We start from the raw sequence: 21,132 nt of genomic DNA, 5'->3' as shown, positions 1-21,132 counted from the left end.
ACCTGACCGCCGCCTTTACAACGTGTCTCAACTCCTACAAACTTCGTTGACAGTCCCACGTTTCCTCCTAACACTAGCTCCTCGGGTCTCTGCCGAACGGAACTGCACTTCCTGTAAGATGGCCGCCCCCTTGGTGCTCCTCCGTCGTGGCTCACGGGCGCCGCCATCTCTCTCGTTTTGCCCAAAAGACAAAATAGAATCCAGCTCGCGCCGCCACGGCCTTGGATAGGGCCCAGCCTCTCAAAAATTATTCAGCCTAGTGCTTCTGACCGACAACGAGGAGGGAAAGGGAAGGGGGTGTCCAAAAGTGATTTCAATTCTTCCCTCTCTGAGCCGTAGCCTCCATCATGACCGTTTCCTCCCCGATCGCTGAGATGGGCGTGGCCACGTTACGTCATAGAGCTGGTCGTGGGGCCCGAACTCCAACACGCCGAAAGGCTCTGAGGTCGGGCAGGGCCGGAGGCGTCCCTAGCGACAGCCAGCGAGGGGATTTGGGCGCGACCGCGGAGGAGTGGGAATCATTTTGGAAGTGAATTCAGTCTTCGGCAGCTGGCGGGAACCTTGAGAATCTCAGCAGCAGGTGAGTCGGGGTCTGCACGTGGGTCCGGAGTGAGGGGCCGTGAGGCCAGTGAAAGGCCTTCTGGGGGTGTCTTTAGGTTCAGTCACTGGGGAGGCTTCGCTTCAGTAATAGGCCTTTTGGCGGTCAGTGTATGAAGAGAGAAACGACCGAGGCTCTGACTGAGGGTTTTTGTCGATGTGGGTATTTTGAAACCCAGCCCTCCTAAAATTAGAGTTCCCCCGCTGACTTTATATTTAACCTCTCTATCCCAAACTTTATTCTTTTTCTTGTCTCACCCTTGTTCCCCTCAGGATTGAGGAGTATCAAAGAAAGGGGGAGATTGAAACTGAGCAGGACCCTGAAGTACCTCTTGGGTACAAAAGCCCTTCTGTGTCACCCCATTTCTAGTTTGTAGAAAAAGGCTTTGGTCTCTTGGGGTATCCCTGAGTTCCAAAGATCAGACTAATTAGGGAAGTGAGGGAATATAGAAACAGGAAAAAGCAGACAAGAAACAGTAGTTCACAGAGTCCTAGTTCCTCCTCAAAGGATGTGCATAACGATCTGATGCATACCTTTAAGTTGTTCTGCAGAAACTAAGACACCTTCCAGGGTGGAGGATGGTGCCTACTTGCTGAGCAAAAGCATGTAGACCTCAGACTGGTTGGAACCAGAAAGTTGATTAAGGTTCCTGAAACACTGTTACCTCACCAACAACCAATCGGAAGAAAGTCATCCCTCACCTGCCTCCTTCACCACAGATGTTGCCTTTAAAAACCCTCCCCTGAGGGCTTCCCTGGTGGCGCAGTGGTTGAGAGTCCGCCTGCTGATGGAGGGGACACGAGTTCATGCCCCGGTCTGGGAAGATCCCACATGCCGCGGAGCGGCTGGGCCCGTGAGCCATGGCTGCTGAGCCTGCGCTCCGCAGCGGGAGAGGCCGCAACAGTGAGAGGCCTGCGTACCGCAAAAAAAACCAACCCTTCCCTGAAAGCCATCAGGGAGTTGAGGCTCCTTGCTGGGCCCTGTAGTAAACGGTGGGCTTTCCTTCACACCAATGCGGTGTCAGTAAATTGGCTTTGCCGCTCAGCGGGGGAGCGGACCCAAGTTTGGTTTGGTAGCAACTTCTGCTCGTGAAGCTCAGTGATTAAGACCTGGAGTGGTAGGTGTAGATCAGTGAATTCGATGTCTCATGCAGGTCTGCGATTCACTGTGGGGCTCAGACGTGGAGAAGCCTGGGATGGGGGACGGGTGCTAATGAATGGGGGTTTCTGGTTCAGATTTCGGATTTAACTTGGAGTCATTTTTTGTTGTTGTTGTTTTGTGGGGGAGGCTAGTGTATGTGGAGGGGCATGAGGCTGGCGCTTTGGAGACCCAGGGTCCCTGGAGAGTAGGTAGGTTGAGGTTCAGATGGCGATTCCGGGGCACAGACTTGATGATAGATTCATTCAGCTGATCCAAATCCAGTTCGCTCCTTCAAGTCCATACCTTCATCAAGGCGCTAATTAAAAACTCTCTTGTCGGGCTTCCCTGGTGGCGCGGTGGTTGAGAGTCCGCCTGCCGATGCAGGGGACGCAGGTTTGTGCCCTGGTCCGGGAAGATCCCACATGCCGCGGAGCGGCTGGGCCCGTGAGCCATGGCCGCTGAACCTGCGCGTCCGGAGCCTGTGCTCCGCAACGGGAGAGGCCACAACAGTGAGAGGCCTGCGTACCGCAAAAAAAAAAAAAAAACTCTTTTGCCTTGCCACATAAACACTCTTGTCATTGTCTTCCCAAACAAAAATGTAGTTAGATATGATCTAGTGATGTGTTATAAAAGATACGTTTTATTATTCTTGCCTCCAACTTTACTCCACAGTTTTCTTGGATATTTCCTTTCAGGTTCATGCTACACAATTGAAAACATCTCTGTTACCCGAAACGCTGATCTCCAGTGCAAACCATTGTGTATGTTTAATATTTTTTTGTTACCTTTGCATTTGGAATGACCTGTATAACAGATATAATTTGGTCTTATCACTTCATTTCTAATTATAAACACTTCCATAGTATAAAAGGATTACAGATTTTCTTAATGGCTGCAGTAGTCTCACATCAGGTGGGTGAACCAGTGACGAGGTTACTAGAGTCCCATTAAATGTACGTATACATTAATTTGGATAGGCTTGACATATATCTATACTTTTCTGCAACATGTTATGATTCTATGCTTATCCAGGTTCTCTCACCCACCCACAGGATTTGTTGCCATTTACTACTGAATAATTCAGGGTGTTCATTTATGTTGCCTTTTTAGTTTGAAGGTTTTTCTTGGGTTTTTTTCCTGGATGTGCAGGGTTTTGTGTAAGGTCAGATCTTAACAAACGGCACCACGAAACAGAGGAAAGTTTCAAGTGAGCTTTATTAGGGAGCGCTCCCGGGCGAGGGTTGGGCAAGATTTTATAGGGGAAGAAGGGAAAGGGGTGTGGTGAATCTGGGAGGGCGCAGGGTATTCCTTATTTGGTGGTCTTTTCGGGTATCCTGGGGGACCGTTAGTCCCGCCCCTCGAAAGCGGGAAGGCTGGGCTGGGTTCAAAGTCCCCAGGTCAGTTCCTGGAACTAGGTGGTCCGGAATGTCTCCAGGGCACTTTCTGGAACTGGGTGGTCCGGAGAATTTCGGTCTGATGCAACCTGTGAATCTGATTGTGTTCCCCTGCCTCGGGCCAGTTGGCCTTACATTTTGTTTCTATTTTGATTAATGTGTTGAATTTCTCGTTACTGTTGATTTCTAGTTGTGTTGCATTGTGGTCAAGGAATAAGCCTCTTTGATATTGACTTGTGAAACTTATGAAAATTTCTTTCTATGGCCTACTTTGCTCTGTAAAGCTTTATTTTTTTTATATTTACACAAAGGTGTGTTTCTGGAAAGGCAGGTGGCCCTTCTAGGGCAACACAAGTGATTCCATAAAGTGAATGGGTGCAATGCCAAGAAATCATCAGCAGGGACATGAGGGCTCATGGACAAGGAGTCATGAAATTGGGATGTGGCCAAGATGTTGCATTCATGTTCTCCTCCCCCATGAAGTTTTATAGCTATAGTTTTATAGTCCTAGATAGTCCTATAAATAGTTTTATACCGTTTCTCTTGTGCAGATCTCTAGTCCTGGTGCCTAAAGTGATTCTAGGCTGGAGACCGACAGGGACTGCATGTACTCAGAGGTCAAAGAACAGTTGCAGTAGGGGCAGGGCGGTGTCGGTGGGTTTGGGGGTTTAGAAAAGCTACCGGGAAATTATCTTAGAAAAATTTGTGGCCAGAAGGAGTGGAAACAAAAACTCACAGTAATCTCACTGAATCAATGACCTTATAATGTGAGTCTTTCTGACTCCTTGTCTCTCTGATTTGCTGCTTTGGAGTGAGTATTGGAACTTGCTCCTTTTCCATGTCTCTCTTTGTGGAAGAAGGTTGCTGTCTGTGTGTATGCATTGAGTGTTCTCAGAGCTGTTTCAGAAGTCCAGTTTATGCATTGTGCTTATGTGCTACCTTCTGGTGTGATATGAAACTGTCTGAAAAGTAGTAAACTTTGCAGGCAGTTCTACAGAGAACTAAACTTTTGGAGGTTGTCTGGTTAAGAAGGTTCAATGGTTAAGGTGATGAGCTTTGGAGAGAAAAGGCCTGGGCTTGAATTCTAGCCCTGCCTCTTAGAAAGTATGTGACTCTGGACAAGATACTTTATCTCTAGGTTTTAAGCCTTGACTTCCTTCGTTCTAGTGATTTGATACTTCTAGATTGGTGGTGAGGATTAAATAAGAAAGTGCTTAGGATTTGCTTAACACATTACTCTTTATAATGTTTGCTCTGCCTTGAGGTCTAGATGTTGTGGTTTTTTATTTTTATTTATTTTATTTTATTTTATTTATTTATTTTTTTGTGGTACGCGGGCCTCTCACTGTTGTGGCATCTCCCGTTGCGGAGCACAGGCTCCAGACATGCAGGCTCAGCGGCCATGGCTCACGGGCCCAGCCACTCCGTGGCATGTGGGATCTTCCCAGACCGGGGCACGAACCCGTGTCCCCTGCATCGGCAGGCGGACTCTCAATCACTGCGCCACCAGGGAAGCCCTATGTTTTGGTTTTTTAAACAAAAGAAAACTCTTAAGTATTGGGATTTGATGTTAGAGGACGCCTATATTAGTTTTTTTTTTAATATATATAAATTTATTTATTTATTTTTGGCTGCGATGGGTCTTTGTTGCTGCGTGAGGGCTTTCTCTAGTTGCGGTGAGTGAGGGCTACTCTTTGTTGTGGTGCGCGAGCTTCTCATTGCATTGGCTCTTCTTGTTGTGGAGCACGGGCTCTAGTCATGTGGGCTCAATAGTTGTAGCTCATGGGCTGTAGAGCACAGGCTCAGTAGTTGTGGTGCATGGGCTTAGTTGCTCCATGGCATGTGGGATCTTTCCAGACCAGGGCTTGAACCCATGTCCCCTGTGTTGGCAGGCGGATTCTTAACCACTGCGCCACCAGGGAAGCCCCCATATTACTTTTCTGTTAGTTCTGTGATAAAGTAACATAAATTAGTGGCTTAAACAACACAAGTCTATTATCTTACAGTTCTATAGGTTAGAAGTTCAACATGGATCTTACAGGGCTAAAATCAAGGTCTCAGCAGGAGTGTGTTATTTTCTAGAGGCTCTAGGGGGAGAATCTATTCGTCTTTTCCAGCTTCTAGAGGCTGCCCACACTCCTTGGCTCCTGTTTCCCTGTCCCCCGATCTCCAAAGCCAACAATAGTGTGTAGAGTTCTTGTCACATCACACCTCTCTCTGGTCTCTTCTGCTTTCTTCCATCTATAAGGATCCTTGTGATTATGTTGGGCCTACCTGAATAATCCAGGAAGTCTATTTTTAGGTCATCTGATTAGCAACTGTAATTTCATTAGCAGCCTTAATTCCCCTTTGCCTTGTGATGTAACATATTCACAGCTTCCAGGGATTAGAACGTGGATATCTTTGTGAGGGCCATGATTCCGCCTACTGCAGCACCTTTACTGCAGGACACCACCGCAATAAATAAATAAATTTATATAAAAAAAAACTAATATAGGCATCCTCTAACATCAAATCCCAACCGACAAGGTGTATGGCTGAGGGGAATGCACAAATTAAAGTGAATTTGCTTTTGAGTCCTTAGAATCAAGTGAAGTAAGGAGAAGGAAGTTCCAGAACCAGGAAAGCGTCACTTCTGGGGATGCCATTCATTTGAGATGTGAGAGCTGTGACCAGAATTTGAGTGACAATCTAGAAAAGTAAAAAAAGAAGAATCCCAGTTCCAATCATTTTCTAAGAACAGAAGAAAATGACCAAGGCCCAGGTGAGTTTTACATATTTATTTATTCCCTCCTTTTCTGTTGTATTTGTAGAGGCTTATAAAAATTGACTTGATTAATTGGAAAGTGACACATTGATAAGAGCCTGAATCTGAAGACAAATAAATATCAACCATAATGTTGATGTCACGGTAAACTAGGAATGGTGGGAATGCAGGTCAGAGATTCTGCTCAGAATTTTGAAGTCAGAATATTAATGAAAAGCTGTAAGACCTGAGGGGTTATTTATGTTGCGCTACCAGATTATCTCCAATAATTTTGGTAGCCAGTGCCAGCAAGAGAAACACAAAACATTACACGATTCGTGCTTTTGTACAGAGAAAGTAGATCATTTCCTCAGAAGAGTAAGTATTTCCTGGTACTGAAGTTTTAATAAATTTCTTGATGACTTTTCCTGCAGGGTGCAGTGGCCTCAACGGCAGCCTTCTGGTATATGCAAGAAGAGGTTCCCATTTCTCTGTTTCATGTGTGTGTGTTTTTACACTTTCTTATGGGGGCATAACACACATATAGTAAAGTGAATTTTTACACAGTTGTACACCTGTGGTTGTTTCTTATAGGGTTCCTTCAATACCCTTCTGGTATTCTGGCTTTCTTCAGCTATAAAAACCTAGATTTATCTAGACAAATGCATGGTTTAAATGGCCTCTCAAGCCATTTTTGCTGAATTGGATTCCGGGTACAGACCTACCAGCAGAGTTTAAAATCACATTCTCTGCTAAAGACTTGGGATGTAGGGATCCATGATGTTGTCTTTGTCACTGCATCCCAGCCTTAGAAATGTAGTATTCTTCCCGAATTATTCGTTGTCAGTTTTTAATCTACCTCCTTGTATTAGTTTCCCGTGGGTGCCGTAATACATTACCACAAAGTAGGAGGCTAGAACGACAGAAGTGTATGTCCTCACAGTTCTGGAGCCCAGAAGTCTGAAATCAGGTTGTCAGTGAGGCTGTGCTCCCTCCAGAGCTCCTGTCCCTTGCCTCGTCCAGCTTTTGGTGGCCGTCTGCATTCTGTGGCTTGTGGCCTTATCGTTCCAATCTCTGTCTCTGTCTTCACGTTACCTCCCCCTCTTCTGTTTGTCTGTCTCCTTCTGTCTGTCTCTTATAAAAACACTTGTCATTGGGTTTAGGGCCCACCCAGACTATCTGGGACTATCTTCTCATTTTAAGATCCTTAATTACTGTATCTGCAAAGACCCTTTATCCAGACAAGGTAAAATTTACAGGTTGGGGATTAGGAAGTGGACATATCTTTTAGGAGGCCACCATCCAACCTGCTACCTTCCACTTTTATCATCTTTTGTTGTTATCAAATGAGTCATATACAAATCATTTGTTTGTGAAATATACAGAAACAATATGGAAATAAATAGAGCAAAAGAAGAAAGTGGCCGTGTCAAACCCTTCTCTACTCATCACTTAGAGAAATAATTCTGTTTCTATTAACACTTATATGCACGTAGATATACATACATTATGTACACTTAGGTGCGTATACACATATTCTTTGTGAAAATATTTTTGCATTACTGAGATCACAATAAGCACATTACTTGCTTTATTCCTATAGCAACCTGTCCTGGAGAACGTTCCATTCAAGTATTTATGTATCTATTTCATTGCATTTAGGTTTGCATGATATTTCCTAGCATGTATATGCCTTAATTTATGTACTCTGTTTATATAAAGGTACTTTTTTTTTTTTTTGGCCCGCCGTGCAGCATGTGGGATCTTCATTCCCTGCAGTGGAAGCATGGAGTCTTCACCACTGGATTGCCAGGGAAGTCCCTAAAAGTACATTTTAGCCATAAAATTTCTTCACAATACACGCTCTGAATATGTGTGAAATTCTTTTTAGGTTAGATTCCTAAAAGGGAAATCTATGAGTCAAATGGTACCTGGACTTAAATTTTTCATGGTTGCTACAAAATTGCCCTTTTTTAAAGTCTTCAGCACTTCCTCTCAGAGTTTATGAAAGTCTCTATTTTTCCCACATTCTGGCTATTATTTAATATTGTATCCATTTTTAAATCTTACAAATCTGAAATATAAAAGCTATATCATTTTTTGAAGGTTGTAGAGCCTAGTGTTTAGTTTTTTTTAATTAATTAATTTTATTTTGTTATTTTATTTTATTTATTGTTTCTGGCTTCATTGCTGCACGTGGGCTTTTCTCTGGTTGCGGCGAGCAGGGGCTACTCTTCGTTGTGGTTCATGTGCTTCTCATTGCGGTGGCTTCTCACTGCGGAGCACGGGCTCTAGGCGCGTGGGCTTCACTAGTTGTGGCACGTGGGCTCAGTAGTTGTGACTTGTGGGCTCTAGAGCACAGGCTCAGTAGTTGTGGTGCATGGGCTTAACTGCTTCATGGCAATGTGGGATCTTCCCGGACCTAGGGCTTGAACCCGTGTCCCCTGCACTGGCGGGCAGATTCTTAATGACTGCGCCACCACGTGAAGCCTCTAGTGTTTAGTTTAAGAGCACAAATTCTGTGGTCAGATTCATTCATTCATATCTTGCCTTGGTCTATAATTACCTGCTTGATCTTATTCTGTTTATTTAACCTCTCTGCAGTCCTTTCTTCATCTGAGAAATGGGAATTGTAATAGAATTTACATAAAAGGATTATTCTGAAGATTAAATAGGTTAATATATATCAGAGTTTTTCAACCTCAGCACTATTGACTTTTTTGGCGGAACAACAAATTCTTTGTTGAGGGGATACCACAGGATTATAGAATATTTAGCAGTTTCCCTGGTCAGTACCCATTGGATGTCAGTAGCACCCTCCCACCCCCAAGTTGTGATAACCTAAAATGTCATATGTCTGCTGTTGTAAAATAATTGTTGGCCAGTTGAGAACCACTGATCTATGTATATATGTATATAGATATGTAGGACATATCTTAGAACATTGCCTGTTATTTAATAAGTGCTATCAGGGCTTCCCTGGTGGTGCAGTGGTTGAGAGTCCGCCTGCCCATACAGGGGACACGGGTTCGTGCCCCGGTCCGGGAAGATCCCACATGCCACAGAGCGGCTGGGCCCGTGAGCCATGGCCGCTGAGCCTGTGTGTCCGGAGCCTGTGCTCCACAATGGGAGAGACCACAACAGTGAGAGGCCCGCGGACCGCAAAAAAAAAAAAAAAAAAAGGTGCTATCAGAATTAGTTTTACTATTATTTTTACTTGCATTATTATCAGTGACTTTGGACATATTTTAATGTATTTATTAACTGTTTGTATTCTGTGAATTGCCTAATCAAATCCTTTGTGCTGATTTTGTTTTTTCTGATCTCTAAAAAAAAAAATAGGTTTCAGGGATATTAATCTTTATCTGTTTTTTGCAAGACATTTTCTAGTTGGTATTGTTAGTATGCTAGTTCGTGTGAGTTGTAAACTACTCATTTCTACATATTGATCTATCACAGTCTATCTTCAAGTAATATTATACCACTTCATTCATGGTATAAGAACCTTAAAAGAGTGTGCTTCCATTTCTTCTCTACCAGCCTTTGTGCTATTGTTGTCCTATATTTTACTTCTTTGTATTTTAGAAATCCCACAATACATTATTATCATTGCTTTAAACAATCAATTATCTTCTAAAGGTATATAAAAAAATAAGATTTTATATTACTCATAGGTTTTTCATTTCTGCAGCCCTTCATTCATTTGGGTAGATCTAGATTTCTATCTGAAGGATATCCTTTAACATTTTTGCTAGTACATGTATGCCGCTGCTGACTTGCTTTAGCTTTTGCATACCTGAAGAAGGTTTCATTTTGCCTTCTTTTTTTTTTTTTTTTTTTTTTTGCGGTACGCGGGCCTCTCACTGCTGTGGCCTCTCCTGTTGCAGAGCACAGGCTCCGGACACACAGGCTCAGTGGCCATGGCTCACGGGCCCAGCCGCTTCGCAGCATGCAGGATCCTCCCAGACCAGGGCATGAACCCGTGTCCCCTGCATCGGCAGGCAGACTCTCAACCACTGTGCCATGAGGGGAGCCCCTCTCTGGCTGTTTTAAAATGTTTCTCTTTAGGTCTTTTTTCTGTTTCATGATGAATAGTTTCTATTCCTGTATCTTCAAGTTCACTAATCTTTTCTTCTGCAGTGTCTAGTCTGCTATTGATCACATCCAACGAGTATATTGTTCATCTCAGACATTTCTAGAGTTGGAATTGGGTCTATTTGATATCTTCCATATTACTCCATATCACGTTCATGCTTTCCTCCACCTTTTTAAACATATGTATGTATAATATGTATTTTACTCTCCTTATCTACTAATTTTATTATGTATGTCATTTCTGGTTTTGTTTCTGTTGATGATCTTTTCTCTTTGTATGAGTCATATTTTCTGTCTTTGCATATCTGGTAATTTTGATTGAGTACCAGGCATTATAAATTTTTCATTGTTGAGTGATAGACTTTTATTCCTTTAAATATTTTTCAGTTTTATTCTGGGATACAGTATAATTTACTATACCTATGTTTTTTAATGAGAGGGAGGCTTTGGGTACTATTAACATTTTGAGCTTGACAATTCTTCCTGTGTAGGACTGTCATATGCTTTACAGGATATATAGCACCCTTGGTCCCTGACCATTAAATACAGTAGGCACCTGGTCAGTGTGACAATCTGAAATATTCTCACAAATTTTCATATGCCTCTTTGGTTTTTTAAAAATTAATTAATTAATTTTGGCTGCATTGGGTCTTTGTTGCTGCGTGAGGGCTTTCTCTAGTTGCGGCAAGCAGGAACTACTCTTTGTTGTGGTGCGCGGGCTTCTCATTGCGGTGGCTTCTCTTGTTGTGGAGCATGGGCTCTAAGTGTGCGGGGTTCAGTAGTTGTGGCTTGTGGGCTTAGTTGCTCTGCAGCATGTGAGACCTTCCCCAACCAGGGCTCATACCTGTGTCCCCTGCATTGGCAGGCAGATTCTTAACCAGGGAAGTTCCGTATCTGTCCTTGATATGACATCTAAAGTTGGAACAAGACAAGGATGTCCAGTGACACCACACTCTTTGGAAATATTAGTCAAGAAAAGAGATAAAAGAGATATAAATTTGGAGAAGAGGATTTAAAATTTTCCATACAGATAATTTGGCTGCATACTTGGAAAAATCTGAGAATCACTACAAGCTTATTAGAAACAATAGGAAAAATCCATACATAATATTAAGATATACTAATAAGGATAACATTCTTTTTTTTCATAGAAATAAGTTTTACTTTTAATTTTCTGAAGTAAAAAAACTGTTAACAAGACTTAGTTGATAACCTAGTTACCTCATACAGCTTTTTTTTTCCTTTAAAATACGCAAATGCTCTTGCATTGCATTCTTTAGAAAACAGACCAGAAGATACTTGCATTTAACAAGTTCTGTGAAGAACATTCAACCACATCCATGTTTTTCATGATCCTGGAAACACTGTTATACGATATGTCAATTTAGCCTATCTCTTAGAAGAAAAACTAAGACAATCGAAGTAACTAGTTTTCTAATCTTTAGTTCTGTTTCCACAAATAAAACCTATCACTTTTCACAATGAGAAAGCAAAAAATAATATACAAGCCAAAAGAGCTAACCTGAAATCATTTATTCCCTTTGTCAAGATAATAGGTTAAGTGCAGGAGATCAACAAAACAAGAATAGTTACTGTTTTTTTTAACCATTTAACTAACTCTGGCTCAAAGTTAATAAATAACAGCAATGTACAACCCATAAATGTATATAAATTCTGTATCATATTTTCCCTGTTTTGTAAGGAAAGAAAATAGTTTTAATATGTAAGAGGAAGAATAGTAAAACATATTACTAAAAGGCAATTTTGCCATTGTCACTGCTCAAGAAGTACCACAGTAACCTTCTAGCAAACAGCTGCTGCCCATTCCCCAAAACGTGAGATTAGGTGATTCTAAGTAAGCATGAGGAAAAAAATTACAACACTTTTTGTCCCCATTCATACTGCTCTCCCAGCCCCAGAAATTCAGATTAAATGGATTTTGCAGAGCATTTCTACCTAGTCTAACAACTTAATGTAAACAAAAAGCAACATTCATTTTTAAGTAAAAATCATAACACTGTTTTTGAAACTGAAAATGGGATTCTCATCATATAAGAGAATAAGCTAAACAGCAAATTCTTGTGTAGAGACAGTTATTTACCATAATCAATTCAAGTGTAACTTGAAGTTCTCAAATTATTTATTTTCAACTCAAGTAAAGACAGTTAGGCCACTGCAGTCAGTTCCTCGTCTGTGTCCGTTGCTTCAACTTTCAGGTCCAATTCTCCTAAATCTCTGTCTACAGCTGTCACAGTTTTCTTCTTACACTTCTTAGGCGCCGCATCATTAGCACAGATTTTTCTCATTTTAATGTTTGGCAGTTTCTTCAGATCAAAATCCCATTCCCTGCATTTAAAATGTCTGGAATCTCGGGCTTCCCTGGTGGCACAGTGGTTGAGAGTCCGCCTGCCGATGCAGGGGACACGGGTTCGTGCCCCGGTCCAGGAAGATCCCACATGCCGCGGAGCGGCTGGGCCCGTGAGCCATGGCCGCTGAGCCTGCGCGTCCGGAGCCTGTGCTCCGCAACGGGAGAGGCCACAACAGTGAGAGGCCCGCGTACCGCAAATAAATAAATAATAAAATAAAATGTCTGGAATCTCAAGGCTGCAGCCCCCGTACTGCTGCCGCTTTCGCTCCATGGTCTGCTTGATGACCGCCTCGGGAGCAGTGCTGCCTGCCCTCCCTGGCCTTGATGCTGCTGTGTAACTCAATCTGCTCCAGCTCACTGCTGAACTGATTTAAATACCTTTCAGTTAATTCACAAGCGTCTCTCTTTGAATATTCTACGTTTTGGGGATCAAGATAATTTTGAAACCGCTGCAGTTTTTCACAAATAAGGTTGAGATGCAATGCCTTTTCATTCTTCAGTTTTTCCTTTTTTTCTAGTTTGTGGGCCTCTCTCGTAATTTGAGCTGCTTTTCTACTATATGGATGGATGACTTTTTTTTTCTTGTCCTACACTTTTTCCCTTTGGTGCTTTAGGCATGGCGACGTCCTTGCGACCTGGGACCTCCAGACCTCCGACTCCACGCTGTGGGACCTCAGGGTCTGCGGCAGCAGCAGCTCACGAGGCAACTCCCAGTATAACATTCTTGATTGAAAGTTATTTCACTTGGCACTTTGAAAATACTATTTCATTCCTTTTCAGGCTTCCATCACTGCTGTTGAGGACTTAGAGGCTATAAATCATATTTGTTCTTTTGTTAGGTATATGTCATTTCCCTTTGGATATTTTTGAATTTTCCCTTTGAGTTTGGTGTTCTGCAGTTTTACGTCCATGTGTCTAGGAGTGGATCTCTTTTTCCTGATCCTGCTTGAAATTGTGGGATTCTCTCATCCTGAGGTTGTGTGTCTTTTACCAGCTCTAAAATATTCTCTGCCCTTACATCTTTGGTTATTACCTTCCCTCATATTTTCTGTTCTTCCCTCAGACTCAGAATAGGTGTAAATTCAACATTCTCACGCTACCCTTCATATCTCTCAACCTCGCTTTTGTATTTTCCATCATTGTCTTTTGCACTTCAGATCTGTTGTCTAGTTCACCATTCGCTCTATGTCATATCAAATTGGTAGTCAATCTATAAATTGAAATTCCTAATTTCAATTACTGTATTTCTTGTTTTGAGAATTCATCTTTGTTTCTTCAAGTTAGCTCACTCATCTTTGAGACTGTGTTATGCCTTTGCATATATTAAACTTTGTTTATATTCTGTGTCTTACAATAGCATCATCAGGTTTTCCTGTTTAATTCTAGTGCTTATTGTTTCTGTTTAACTTGTGCACAGTGAAGGCTTCTTGAGAGCAAGAATACATGTGTTTGTTTTGATATCACCTGCATGTAGTTCAGTGCATGCACATATGCCCACAGGTGGCAAATCTATCAAGGTTAACAAGAGGTTTTAATGACCGCATTTCAGAAAACCTTCTGAATTATTGAGGGGGTGGGTGGCTGAATCACAGCAGCAGGATATCTGTATAAGACTTTCCATTCTTCCACACTATATAATGTAAATCACCTATATAGATACAACCTACGCAGTAGAAATGATTAGAGTAGACTTCTATACTTCTCTTCCAAACCATCAAATGATCACCCCAGATTAAAGAAGAATTCATTACTACAGGAATCATTATTATTTGAAGATGTAGCTGTGGAGTTCACCCGGGAGGAGTGGAGGCTACTAGACCCTGCTCAGAAGGACCTGTACCAGAATGTGATGCTAGAAAATTATAGCAACCTGCTGTCCGTGGGTAAGAACTGCTTCCCTGTGCCACTCAGGGTGCCCAATCAGCAGTCTTTCCTTTCTCAGTTGTGCAGTGATTTGGGGGCAGGTATCTGAAGTGTGAATAATGTAAGAGAGATTGTCAAACTTTTTCTGCAAAGGGCCAGATACTGCAGGCTGTTTGGGCTACTTACTGTCTCTGTAATTATATTCTGGTTTTTCTTAAATAACACTTTTATTTTATTTGTTTTTTCAGCACACACATATTTTTATTTATCAATTATATAAGTATTCTACTAAATTTATTGTATGCACTATAAAATATACTTAAAAATAGAAACATCAAAAGGATGAAACATCAGTGAGATAAATATTTTTAAATGGTTTTAATTTTTCAAATTTAATGGTACAAAACACTTTTGCTATCATGTGTTAGAAGTTTGCCCTCACTTTTCGAATACTCTGTTTTGTAAGAGCACCTTATTCTGAATTAATAATGCTTTTAAAATGTAAAAAAAAAATGCCTTAGTGACAGCCACAGACCATAGTTTGCTGGCCCCTACATAAGACTTGAATTTTATAAGTGACAGATTCTCCGTCTCCTCTCAGGCCTCAGATAGAGGGAGGAGTATGTTTTCCCTACTCCAAGGGGAAAACTCTTTTCCAAGGTATAGTCACACAATCTATAAAAGGTATCATTTAACAATGTTTAGATCTCATGCCCAAAGATATTTTCCTAAATATTCTGTTATTTTTCGTGAATAGGGTATCAAAGTCCCAAACCAATTCAAATCTTCAGGTTGAAGCAAAGAGACAAACCATGGTTAGAAAAGGAAAATATCCACGGTCAGAACTTTCCAGGTAAGTGAATGAGAAACATCCAGGTAGAAAAGAAGTAAATTCCTAGATTTGTGGAGGCCTCACACCTTTGAAATAGTGTTGAGGTGACTCATCTTCTGGTTTCTAACCTTTTGACAATATCTAAACAGAGCCTCTGAGTATTACTCTCCTATGTTAATATTCATTGCTTAAGCATTTAGAGGAAAATACTCCTGTGTTCTCACCCCTGGATTTGATACTGATTTATTTCATCTAGGATCTTGATTTGTTTTGCTTAGATATTTTTCTTAGGATTCTCAAATTTTTCCCTTCTTCACTGACTGCCATAGTATCACTGCTTGTTCCTTCCTCTTCCCTTGCTTTGAAAATTCAGTCTTCCACGCCTCTGTGCAAAGAGAGAACTTCAAGTTCACCATCGTCTTCTGACTACTGAACCTTGGGTAATATTGATTTCCTTCCTAATATTCAGCCCCACCCAGGGTGCTGTGTTCCCATGGTAACCCGGTCTTAATGTGCATCTGTCTGTTTCCTTATTCTGACTGGGCAAATATGAGCTAAAGCAAATGTAGCAAAACATTAACTATAGAATCAAAAGAGGTGGATATATGGCTGTTCACTGTGTAATTCTTTCAATTTGTTTGTCTGTTTGAAAATTTTTGTAGTAAAATGGTAAGGGAAGAGCTATAAGTATTGTAATTTTCAGAGTGAATTATGCCTCCCACATACACTGAAATAAAGGAATTCACTCAAATAAAAAAACAAAAACAGAAAATTCACAATCTTAGACCCCACCTGAAATCAAACCATAAACCTCATGCATACATTGCTGATTTCTCTGTATATTTGCTGGATGAGGTATTTATCTTGATTCATCTTAGTTACTCTCAGTTTAATTTCCCGAGTCTAAACAATCCTAGGTATAACCCTACTACCAACTACGGGATATTTAAATCCCTCTGTGATCAAGGGACTGCAAGATACAATGTGATGCTTACATAGAATTTTCTTTCCATTCCCTAAATTCAAAGTCAGCTTCATTTAAACCAGTCTCTACAATGCCCGCTACACGTATGATTGTTTCATTGATTCATTCCCTCAACAAGTATTTTTAATGCATAATACATGCTGCTATGTAGTGTGCTTTATATTATGTGGCTACAGCAGAGAATAAAAGGGACTAAGTTATTACTCTCACAGAACTTGCATTCTAAGTGGGGGAGGTACACAAGAAATATACAGATTTTTCTGGTGGTAATTAGAACCATGGAGAACAATGTAAGGGGTAGTGAATGTCAAGCAATAGGGCATGATGTTTTATACACAAGGGACAGGGAATGCCTCTCTGCTCTGCTAGGGTGGCTGAGTGGAGTGAGGGATGATCCATGGGTAGGCCTGGGAAAAGTGTACCAGCAGTGGTGGTCCTGAGGCAGAGGTGTACCTGGCGTGTTTGAGGACTGTCCAGGAAGCCTGTGTGGGGAGAGCAGAGCGATCAAGAGCGGAAGTGATACTCATGAGGTGAGAAAGGGGCCCACACGATGCAGGGCACTGCAGGCCATTTTAAGGACTTAGGATTTTTTTTCAGAATGACAGTTATTGAATGGTTTGGGGCAGAAGAGTGACATGATCTGGCTTATGTTTTTGGGTTTTTGTTTGTTTGTTTTGGCCACGCCGCACAGCTTGCAGGTTCAGTCCCCCGACCAGGGACTGAACCCAGCCCTGGCAGTGGAAGTGCCGAGTCCTAACCACTGGACTGCCTGGTAATTCCCTGTCTGGGAATTTCTATACAGGCACAGCTCATTTTATTGCACTTTGCTTTATTGTACTTCGCAGATAGTGTGTTTTTTGCAACTGAAGGTTTGTGGGGAATCCCTTGGTGGTCCAGAGGTTAGGACTTTGCACTTCCACCACAGGGGGCACGGGTTCGATCCCTGGTCGGGGAAGTAAGGTCCCGCAAGCCTCGTGGTGAAACCAAACCAAACCAAACAAAACAAATTGAAGGTTTGTGGCAGCCCCGTGTCAAGCAAGTCTATCAGCACCATTTTTCCCAACAGCGTTTGCTCACTTTGTGTCTGCGTCACATTTTCGTAATTCTCTCTCTGTATTTCAAACTTTTATTATTACTATATTTGTTATGGTGATTTGTAATCAGTGATCTTGGATGTTACTTCTATGACTTGCTGAAGGCTCAGATGATGGTTAGCATTTTTTAGTGAGAAAGTATTTTTAAATTAAGTGTACACTGTGTACACTATGTACACTGTTTTAGACACAATGCTATTGCACACTTAATAGACTACAGTATTGTGTAAACATAACTTTTTTTTTTTTTTTTTTTTTTTTGCGGTACGCGGGCCTCTCACTGTTGTGGCCTCTCCCGTTGCAGAGCACAGGCTCCAGACGTGCAGCCTCAGTGCCCATGGCTCATGGGCCTAGCCGCTCCGCGGCATGTGGGATCTTCCCAGACTGGGACGCGAACCCGTGTCCCCTGCATTGGTAGGCGGACTCTCAACCACTGCGCCACCAGGGAAGCCCTAAATATAACTTTTATATGCACTGGGAAACAAAAAAATTCACGTAACTAGCTTTATTGCACTATTTGCTTTATCGTGGTGGTCTGGAACTGAACCTGGAATATCTCCAAGGTATGCCTGTACAGATAATCCCAAATTTGTCCTCTAGCCTAAGTCTTCTCCAAATTCCTCTCTCCAGTTGAGTTCTTCATGTCTGCACCAAGATATCCATCTCAAAATGTTTATGTCAAAATACACACCTGATTTTCCCACATTCAAAACCTGTCTCCCTGATGTTCCTCAACAACTTAGCTGGTACGTCTAGTCATTTAAGCCAAACACCTAGGGAAAACCCTTGATTCCTCCCTTTTACTTACATTGAATTCAACACTGAATGTTGTTTTTTCCTTCTCCTAGATGTACCTTGAGTTCATCCGCTTCTCCACACGTAAACTATTGTTGCTCCACACCAAGCCACCATTCTCTCTTCCCTGGATTACTTCATTAACTTCCTCTCTCCTACACTCCTTCCTCTCCCATCACTATCCATGTAGCAGTTGGCAACTTCTTGGAAATATAAATCAGAACCCCCCACCTTCTCAAAACTTCCAGTGGCTTGCCACTAGTCTTAGCATCAAATTCAGCTTCTTCCTACCAGATCTACATGATATGCCTTCTGTCTACCTTTTGAACTTCAACACTTCCTTCTCCCTGTATAGCTATTCCACTCAGGGCCTACTGGCTACCTTTCTATTTCTTGACCTGGCCAAAACCTTTCCTGTCTCAGGGCTTTTGCATTGCTGTTGTACTTGAATGAAAACTTGCAATTCTTTACATGAGGCTGCTTATTCTTTATTCCTGGTTTCTTGGCTCAACTTTTATTTTCTCACAGGTGTTTACTTATTTAAAGTTGACCAACTCCCACTGTTCTTTTTCATATGCCAGGAACCAGTTTTCAGTCTGAAGTTGTCTTATTTCTTTGCTACCATTTTGTTCTCTTTTGCCTAGTGGGATGCATTTGTATTCAAGTGCTAGGACAGTGAATGATACATAGTAGACATTCGATAAGCATTGGGGGAATGAATGCTATATCCTCCATCATGCTAGATCAGATGTCTCTCCAACATACTTTATCTTATGTTAATGAGACACATTTCTACTTCATCCTCTTTGCCCATTTTGTGAGGATCTATTTGGAGAGCAGCAAAAACTTTACTAATTGAGAATTGTCTACCATTGATTCTGAATCAGCTGGGCTTTTTTTTTAAGATGTTATGGCTTTATTTCATTGTGTTTCCTCTCATATTCAAGAAGTAAATTTACACTTGATGGTTTCCTTCATATGACAGAATTGTCACAAAGAGCCAGCCCAAACCGTGGCATTTTAGAAGCAGTTTTATTACCTGATTTAGAAGCAGTTTTACTACCATAACCTGATTATGAAAGAGTTAATTTTCTTTCTAGAAGTTGAAGAAATTGGTGATCATATGCAGTGGTCTTTGGAAATCCAAAACAAGCGTAAAAATACGGAAAGAGGCCGTGAACACAGTTCATCGGGAAATGTGTTTCATCTGCGCAGAAATCTTGTTACTTTAAGGCAAAGCCATGATAAGTTTGATGTACTGAACTCTAATTTAGATTTAGTTAACCAGAATAAAAGCTGTGTAGCGAAGAATCCTGACAAGTTTAATAAATATGAGAAATCGTTTCTTCGTACTAAGCATGAAAAACGTTACACTGGAGTTAAATGCAATAAATATGGAAACACCATCTGCACCAATTCGAAACTCAGTATACATCAAACTGAAAAACGAAAGAAACATGAGTGTATTGAATGTGGTAAAACCTTCATCAAAAAGTCTCAACTCACTGTACATCAGAGAACTCATACAGGAGAGAAACCATATAAATGCCTTAAATGTGGTAAAGCCTTCTGTAGGAAAGCAGAGCTCAATATACATATGCAAGTGGAAAGAGGAATAAAACCCCATGCATGTAGTGAGTGTGGGAAAACCTTCTCCAGGAAATCTCAGCTCCTTGTACATCAGAAAACTCATACGGGAGAGAAACCCTATACATGCAGTGAATGTGGAAGAGGCTTCATCCAGAAGGGTAATTTTCTTATACATCAGCGAATTCATACTGGAGAGAAGCCCTATGGATGCAAGGAATGTGGTAAAGCCTTCAGTCATAAGCCATGTCTCGTTGCACATCAGGTATTTCACACTGGAAATCCTCCCTATGTATGCAGTGAATGTGGAAGAGCTTACTTTCAAAAGTCGAGTCTCATTAGACATCAAAGAGGTCATACAGAAGAGAAACGCTATAAATGCAATGTATGTGGGAAAGGCTACTCCACGAAGTCAATACTCAGTAGACATCAGAGAGTTCATACAGGAGAGAAACCCCATGGATGCAGCAATTGTGGGAAAGCCTTCTGCCACAAGTCCTCCCTCACTAAACATAAGAAAACTCATATGAAAGAGAAATATGTGGATTCAGTCAAGATGGAGAATGATTTTCTTGGGTACCACAGCTCATTATGCACCACAGAACCCGTACAGGAGAAAAACTCTGTTGAAACAATGACAGTGCAAGGGCCTTCTGTGGCCATGCAGACATCATTAAATATCAGTGGGTTCCTAGCCCAAGGGAATGTAGTCCTTGTGGGACAGCCTGTTGCCAGATGTGTACCCTCAGGTAATAACAGAGAATTTGTACAGGAGAGAAACCTCATGAATGCAGTAAATGTGGTAGTGCCTTCAGTTACCAATTATGTCTTATTTTATGTCACAGGAAACGTGTAGGGAAGATTTGGTACGTTCAGTGTGGAAAAGCTTGTAGATCAAAGTTTTAGCTTTTTATATAGTTGAAAACTTTCACTGAGAGAATGCTAATGAATGTAGTGATAATGGGAAGATACACCTCATTAAGTATCAATGGCTCTAAGTAGGTTGAATTGTAACGAGCTTGACTTCAAAATCATCAATAAATTCACATCAGAAAGAAATTTTAGGAAGGCAGTTGTATCAAGTCCCTAAGACCACCCTCACATTTGATTATTCTCTAAAAGCAGTCACTAAACTCATAAAAGCTGCTATACTTACTGTTACAGTTTATGACAGTGAAGAGTTACAAAGTAAAATTAGCAAATGTAAAAGGTGCATGAGGCAGACTTTAGGAGAAACCAGGTGCATCCAGTTGTACTCCCAGTGGAGTTGTATGGACAGTGTTTAATTCTTCCAGCAATGACCTGACAACACATATGGCATAGTGCCAACCAGAGAAACTCACCTGAGCCTTAGTGCCAGGGGGTGGGAGGGGCAGTAAAGGGGTTAGTTATGGAGGCATGGAGAAACCACATGACTGACCTTAACTTCTCAAACTTCAGCCTCCTAAGGATCAAACTGATACAGAATGGCCCAGAGCCCCAGGCAAACAAAAGCAGGTGTTCACCAAAAATCATATTGCTAATGTAAACTATATGGCATGGCCGAAACCCCAGGTGTACAAAGACGCTCTTGGAAGGCAGGATATTCCAAGGGCTTAGAGGTTCCTTCTCAGGTGCCAGTCAAGGGTCATTCCT

The 21,132-nt window shown here is 41.6% G+C and overlaps 1 protein-coding gene and 1 pseudogene across 4 annotated transcripts; one reads left to right on the top strand and one right to left on the bottom strand.

The window, feature by feature from the left end:
- Nucleotides 1-282: 282 nt before the first annotated feature.
- LOC132416391 (zinc finger protein 350-like) lies at nucleotides 283-20,840 on the top strand. 4 transcript variants are annotated; one of them, XM_059999750.1, is made up of 6 exons: nucleotides 283-580; nucleotides 5,717-5,896; nucleotides 7,633-7,692; nucleotides 14,099-14,224; nucleotides 14,962-15,057; nucleotides 19,011-20,840. In XM_059999750.1, the coding sequence occupies exons 3-6, from the start codon at nucleotides 7,665-7,667 to the stop codon at nucleotides 20,351-20,353; spliced, it is 1,593 nt and encodes a 530-aa protein (XP_059855733.1). In that variant the 5' UTR covers nucleotides 283-580; nucleotides 5,717-5,896; nucleotides 7,633-7,664; the 3' UTR covers nucleotides 20,354-20,840. The 4 variants fall into 4 exon arrangements, with proteins under 4 accessions (XP_059855733.1, XP_059855732.1, XP_059855735.1 ...); XM_059999749.1 differs by lacking the exon at nucleotides 7,633-7,692 and adding an exon at nucleotides 6,313-6,378 and having other exon boundaries at nucleotides 288-580; nucleotides 14,098-14,224; XM_059999752.1 differs by lacking the exon at nucleotides 7,633-7,692 and having other exon boundaries at nucleotides 293-580; nucleotides 14,098-14,224.
- LOC132416440 (translation machinery-associated protein 16-like) lies at nucleotides 12,139-12,959 on the bottom strand (annotated as a pseudogene).
- Nucleotides 20,841-21,132: the final 292 nt, after the last annotated feature.

Source organism: Delphinus delphis, chromosome 20, assembly GCF_949987515.2.
Source record: "Delphinus delphis chromosome 20, mDelDel1.2, whole genome shotgun sequence".
Classification (NCBI taxonomy): domain Eukaryota; kingdom Metazoa; phylum Chordata; class Mammalia; order Artiodactyla; family Delphinidae; genus Delphinus; species Delphinus delphis.
Note: the sequence above shows the minus strand (reverse complement) of the source record. Positions and strands in the feature narration are given on the sequence as shown.

Bases quoted from the DNA above. Each gene is read 5' to 3' on its own strand.
- LOC132416391 (XM_059999749.1), top strand. The intron at 6,379-14,097 runs GTGTGTGTGTTT...TCATTACTACAG, and splicing joins TTCCCATTTCTCTGTTTCAT to GAATCATTATTATTTGAAGA. The intron at 14,225-14,961 runs GTAAGAACTGCT...TTTCGTGAATAG, and splicing joins TAGCAACCTGCTGTCCGTGG to GGTATCAAAGTCCCAAACCA.